Source organism: Charadrius vociferus, unplaced genomic scaffold (genome assembly GCF_000708025.1).
Source record: "Charadrius vociferus isolate BGI_N301 unplaced genomic scaffold, ASM70802v2 scaffold311, whole genome shotgun sequence".
Lineage (NCBI taxonomy): Eukaryota > Metazoa > Chordata > Aves > Charadriiformes > Charadriidae > Charadrius > Charadrius vociferus.
The window spans coordinates 2,031,154-2,037,617 of record NW_009646965.1 but is presented as its reverse complement, the minus strand read 5'-3'; the positions used below and the strand labels follow the sequence as shown (position 1 = coordinate 2,037,617).

The 6,464-nt window shown below is 45.0% G+C and overlaps 1 protein-coding gene across 1 annotated transcript; it reads right to left on the bottom strand.

Moving 5' to 3' along the window:
* Nucleotides 1-378: 378 nt before the first annotated feature.
* Nucleotides 379-5,886, bottom strand: ZMAT3 (zinc finger, matrin-type 3). Its single transcript, XM_009895316.1, has 5 exons — nt 5,617-5,886; nt 3,907-4,026; nt 1,983-2,149; nt 1,771-1,871; nt 379-771 (listed from the first exon to the last, which is right to left on the bottom strand). The coding sequence occupies exons 1-5, from the start codon at nt 5,884-5,886 to the stop codon at nt 560-562; spliced, it is 870 nt and encodes a 289-aa protein (XP_009893618.1). The 3' UTR covers nt 379-559.
* Between the last annotated feature and the right edge of the window lie 578 nt (nt 5,887-6,464).

Genomic DNA, 6,464 nt, shown 5'->3' with positions numbered 1-6,464 from the left:
ATACACAGCCTTTCTACAAGGATGTGGAAAGAAGTTACTCTGGGCTGTAATGGGAGCCACAAACAGCAATTTGTGGACAAGCACACCACCTAATTCACACATTCACAGGCCCCACTCCTGCCCCTCCTTTACAAGCTGCCCAGAGATTCAGTCTGCTGTAGGGAGGTATTCTGGAGCACTGCTCTGTGGTGTGCAAAGAGGGGAGCGGGTTTGCACATGGTTCACCTGCACGGTAGAACAACAGAAGTTCCCAGCACTTCTTGGGCTTTGCATTTTCATGCAGAAGGCTGGGGAGAAGACAAAGTCCTCCCCACCACTCAATACAATGAAGAGCCTTAGATAATTAGCAAACAAACATCAAAAACACTTCATGTCCTGCACAGCGTCATCCTGCCAATTATGATAGAAAAAAAATCTAACCATATCATTAAGTTTGCAGGTGTTACATGTATAGCTCGAGAGCATACTCCTATCAAATGGAGCACAAAGCAGGGCATGTGGCAAACAGCAGGCGAGAGACAAGCTGCTCTATTTGCAAACTACTACCAAGGGTGGCGCGTCATTGTACATAGCCTAGGTTCTCCATCTCATTCCTATACCGCTGTTCGGACACCTTGCTTTTATGCTGTTTGCTTTCTAAGTGCTGTCTGAATTCCATCTCCTCGCTGGCCCCGGCGTTGCACATGGAGCAGTAGAACTGGCCACTGGGGGTGACGCACATGGCCAGATCCCGAGGAATCCTCTGGCGTGAGCGGGGATTGAAGTAGGGACCTGAGGAGACAACAGAAAAGCCTGTTTTATCTATAAAAAAGAAAAGCTTGAGGCAGCTGAGTGACAACTTCTAAGTCCAGCAAATGTTTAAAAAGGTTAGCTTCTTTAACTGATTAGAGTCTGAACCTTATTTTCCCATATGACTGAGATCCAGATTTACAGGGGTGTAGCACATAGGGGAGTGGTACTTGCTGGTATTTTCTAAAGCTGTGGAGTGGGCTTAGTGCCCTGGTCTTCTTAAGAATCAATAGGGCTTTGAAAATCAGGAGTATAATCATTTAAGTGATGAGTCAAGTCCTTTTTTTTCCTTTGCCCTCCAATTCCAGAATTAGAACAGTCTTTTGACTAGAATAAGCTGCCTCAGTTTAAAATAATCAAAAAGTGAAAGAACTTTACTAGATTTATCTTTTCCACATGACAGTGGCTAGAATGACACGATTAAACCAAGCTTCACCAAGAATCAAGGTTTCAGCTAATGTGTGCTCATAACACAACTCAAAATGAAAAAGAGAAACAGACACTGGGCTGGACACTACAAAACACACTTTAAATCATAGTAAAGAGGCAAAGTTAGCATGTAGTACCTGAGGAAGGACTCTATTCTAGGAACAGATGGTCTTAGAGGGAGGCTAACATGCTCTCTCATTCTGGTCATGAGAGTGCAAGTACAGGTCAATGTGCTACAGTAGGAGTCACAGCACCTGGCCACTTGCCAAGAAAATAAAGCAGGAAAATTGTCACCACTTAGAGCAGCCTTAGAGACAGGCAGATGGTAAATTAAGTTACAAACTGAGAAACCGAACTAACAAGCAGGCTGACAAAACAAAGCAACTTTAGCAGCTGGGAAAAAACATGCAGACATGAAGGATCAGCAGAGCTAGGACCAGCTCCTTTCACAACCTGTCTCTGCTAAAACAGACCTAAGAAACAGAAGAAAAACAAGTCTGTTTATTATTCATTATTACTCCAAGTATAGAACAGATGCAAGCTCCCAGTTACCTGTGTTGTTTTGAACCGTATGCATATTCCTTCTGTTCTGCATCATCTTATATTCATTCCCTTCTTTCCTCGCCCTTCGTTTGCCTAGTTCTGCTGTATCCCTGCAGATTAAACAAATATGAACAGCTGCAATTCAGAGTTTTCTGAGAAAAAGACTGCCAGAGACACTGCCACATGCTTTCAGCCTGAGCGTGAAGTTGAACAATACCTACGAGAATGAGTTATTCTGTGCTTCTGCAAGACGCAGCCGTTTGGCATGATTTTTCCCTTGGTAGTGAGCCTGTGCCACAGCCGGAGAACTAAACGAGGCATCACAAAGCTTGCAGTAATCATTCTCTGTGGCCAAGATCACTCGGCCACCTGGTTTACTGGATCCCATCTAACAGCAAAGGGAGAGACAGCATGTGAAATACAAGAAGGTTAAATCGTTGAAGTATTTGCATGGCAGGGACCAAGACCAGTATCGTCATCATCAGGCAACAAGAAAGCTGGAATTTGAGCATCTGGATTAGCACACTCTCAAGTGCTCCCCGAACTGTTCTTACAAGAACTTCATTTTCCCTGCCCCATCCACCAGGAGAATCTGCAAATTCTTTGAGATCTAAGCAAATTCCTGGCCTCAAATGGAGAGGAAAGCAATCTGAACAAACCTCTGCAATAACTACAGAGGCTTGTCTACTTCACAGCAATGATTTAACTCCTCTACTCCTGACTGGTGGGAGCTGATGAACAGTGATTTTCACACTGAGGAAGAGCCACTGAAAGATAAAGGTGCTCCTCTCTCCTATTTACAGTATACCTAATCTCTCCACAGTACCCTGTCTCTACACAGCTCCCTGACCACGCTAAGAGATAAAAAAAACAATAGCAAAGCTGCCAAACCTCTGATCCTTACCCTTCAGGTAGGAGGATACCTGGATCAAGACTTCAGAGGAAGGACCCAGCCTCACCGGCATAACTCCTGCGTATGAAGGATACCTTGCCTGTCTAGTCAGACCACACACTGATCGGGGCAGCCACTATGTCTCCTCAGTGTGTATCATCCAGAGAAAAGTGCTTTGTAAACACTGCAGCGGCAGTGATTCATACAGCCATGTCACTGCGGCACTTGCCAAGTCGAGTTTCTTTCACGTCTCCTTTGATACTGTTCAAGCTTACAGACACACACACAACTCTGACTTCTATGTTACAACATGAATCACCAGAGTAGTCTTTTTACTGCCATGGACCATTTTCCCCATTAAAAAAATGCATCAGATACCCCAGCAGGCACAGCACCCACATCCCACTACCTAGGACTGGACCCCATGCCCTCTTGATTCCATTCTGTGAGATGCAAAGTCAATTTACATGGGACAGAGTCTCCCTCTGGCGGCTCCGACAGCATGTGTAACAGTCTGCCACTTACAGCAAATGCTCTTTGCTTTTCTACAGACAACAGAGCCTTGTGCTTTGGGAAACGACAGGCACAGCTTTGATCCCCGCAGCCCAGCAATGGTTCCCCGCACAGTCACATGCAAGAGCCAGGTTAGCTGTTAAGTCCCGTGACAATCAGAAGTGACGAAGAAGAAAGCAAAAATCATCTATTTTGCCTCTAATGTGCCCGAGATAGAATTAATCCGGATCACGGAGAGAACCATCCATTCACCCTACACACAGGAATGAGCACTGCAAAAGGAGCAACAAAGGAGGAATTAGACAACAGCCCTGGGCAATGGGTGTAGGAGCACCTAAGCACTTTTTCCATGTGGGCTTCCGTCCCACAACGGAGGGATGATTGTGCAGAGTGGATGCCACATCTTCATGTCCAAATGCAGCTCCAACAATGCTTTTTTATACCTGCCCTTAAACAACCATAATCAGCAGCACATCAAACTTACCTAGGAATCAAAGTATTTCCCATACAAAAATAGAACATTTCAAGTCCAATATTCTGCTGCAAGGGCAGATCAATATCCGCATCTTCAAAGGAAAGCAAACAGCTCACAACAGGCCATTTCCACCATCCTGTACCATCACAAGGAAAATTCTTTCCCAACTCCTGCAGTAATCCTCAAAGCGTGAGATCTAGTTGGCCTTATTGGGAGTTAGGTGACAAGTGAGCAGCGTGATCTCGGACACCTTCCCATGCCTTACCTGAGCTGGAAGGGAGACAACCTGAGGTGGAGCAGGCTCAACCGAATTACTCATTCTGGCAGGTGCCGGACAGCTATTGGCAGCATAGTAATTTCGGAGTTTCTTACTGTGGTTTTTACCCTGGAAAGACAACCCAGATTAGTCAGTGGCCTAATAATAGTATCTTACACTGAAAGAAAAAGGATCCAGAGACCGAAATGAGAAAGTGGCCATGAAGATGGCACCTCAGGTAAAGGAGCTGTCACTCAGAAAATAACAGCTCTGAACTTGAGAGATGCTGGCATCCCGCCTTTTCTCCAAAATGCTCATCACCTAGCACAATTGGGCCTCATTTTCAACCGATTTTCTCAAATCAGTAAGGTTACAATTAGTTCCTCAGTCTGTTTCCATTTCACTTAAAACTAGTATTTTGTATTTTAAACATGAAACGTCAACTGTTTTGCACAGCTTTTTGATAAGCCTGAACACACACGCTTCTTTTCATGAGGTTGAAAGCATGGGTTAAAACCTGAGACTGAATCTAAAAAACCCTGCTTCATATTGTATTTTCTCTTCGACAACATATACTACAGTTCTTTATGGTGTTTTGAAAACCTGATAGAGCTACATGAGAGTATGTATATATGCATTGTGGATATATAGTAAAGCATATGCATAAATGCAAGTTATGTACTATAAATGCACTTTTGTCCCTTCATGGCACAAATACTGCAGAAATCGGATGTTGAAGCGTAACACTAATTCAACCTATCCTTTCACTAGCACGATACCACTGTCTCAGGGCCAACAGCAAATCTGAGATCTGAGTCTGGTGTCCTGAGGATATGGACAACCACCCTTTTGGATTTGTCGGTGGAGAAAGTTACTATCTCCACATGTCACGCAGCACTAGTACAAGAAGGTACTAGTAAAATGGCGTAACATAAGACTGAAATATTCAATCTCTTAGCAAAGAAGCATATGCAAATAATCCCTAACCTATTTCAGACAAGTCAACCAGACCAGCTTGAACAAAATTAATTTGGTCTCTGCTGGCTCAGCTGATGCTGTCCAAAGCAGATGAGAGAAAGTTTGTATACATGGCCCCACCAGCAGATCAGTCATGTGCATAACCTCAGGAAGGAGACAGTGACGAGCACATGGCAGCAGTTCCCTTTCCTAACTGCACTGCTGGATCCAGCAGAAAACATGTGTCCAGGTCTTACAAAATCATGTCTGTGGAATCAGAAGTTCTGTTTTATTGAATAGGGTACAGGTGAAAAACAGATCGCATAAAACACGGGAAAATTACAAGTGTCTGTCTTTTCACCCATCTTGGTACTACTTCTCTGTCCCTGTGGGCAAAGTTTGCAACACACTCCAGAGGTGACACCTGAAATGAAAGCACTGCAGCACATCTGGACGACCAGCAAATTCAAGCAGGGTGAAGATATGTCTACGGAGCAGTTCTAGCCACAGCTTCCAGTCCATTAGAAGTTGTAGAGGTAGCTTCAGATAAGCTAATTCAAATGCTGCTGCTGGTGTGCAGCCACCTCAACACAGCACTCAAAATCCCCTCGAGAAGCTATGTTAGTCCTCGTGCATTAGCCCACACTTAGCTGTGTGCTACCACAGCAACGCTACTGGCAGTGCACATGCCCGCACAGGTATGTCTACAGAAGCTGCAGATGCAGCAGCCCTGAAAGCTGCGCCTCCCGCTACTTTCCTTACCTGGTAATGAGCCTGGGCTTGTTGTGCTGAGTTCAGGGTGACATTGCAAAGCTTACAGCACAGAGGCTTACATAGTTCCTCCAGCATAGGGTCCTGCTCCACCACCTTTGCAAGCTCTTCTTCTTGTGCGTGATGAAAGGAAGGCCCCAGTCCGAGCGATTTTGGTGGGGACAGCGGTGAGCTGGCTCTTGGCCTTGTAGCCACTGACATAGGAATAGATGAAAGCTTCTCAGGATGAGGAAGAAGTCCTGCTTGCTGTAGAAGAATCATTGGCCAGGAAGACCGTGGGCATGCTACTTCTGAAGGATGAGGAGTCGTCTTCAAATCTAGACCAGAGAGACACAAATGCTGAAATAAGAAGCACCAGCAGGAACATGGACGATCCAGGGGACAACTTCTGTAACTCCACGGCCTCTACTTTATGCCTTTTCACAACACCAAGCAGGACAAAGTCAGTTTATAACACTTTACCCCCAGGAACGGCAGCATCCCAGACAACCAGGGACAGGTTAAAAGATACATGTATAAGAAGTGGATTGAAGTCTGATTGTCAGCACCCCACAGCACCCTCCTGGACAGATGAAGATTCCCAACCACCCATAGTACCTGACCACCACCCCACTGCTCCATGACGGCAAGAAGATGTGACATAGAACACGCACAGCACATACAGCTGTGCTAATGGGAATGGGAGGGATACAACCTTTAGCCACCTCCTCTTTTGGCAGCCTAACAACACGGTCACTCTCCAAGATCTAAACAAATATTACAATGTATTACTGCTACTGATGACTTAAAAAGAAAAAGAACCCAAATATTTCAAAGCAGATTTATTTTATATAGGTAGG

Excerpts from the sequence above, each read along its gene's own strand:
- ZMAT3 (XM_009895316.1), bottom strand. The coding sequence starts at position 5,886 with ATGATTCTTCTACAGCAAGCAGGACTTCTTCCTCATCCTGAGAAGCTT. Across the intron at positions 1,872-1,982 it reads GCACAGAATAACTCATTCTC|GGATACAGCAGAACTAGGCA; the intron begins GTAGGTATTGTT and ends TTTAATCTGCAG. Across the intron at positions 772-1,770 it reads TACGGTTCAAAACAACACAG|GTCCCTACTTCAATCCCCGC; the intron begins GTAACTGGGAGC and ends TTGTCTCCTCAG.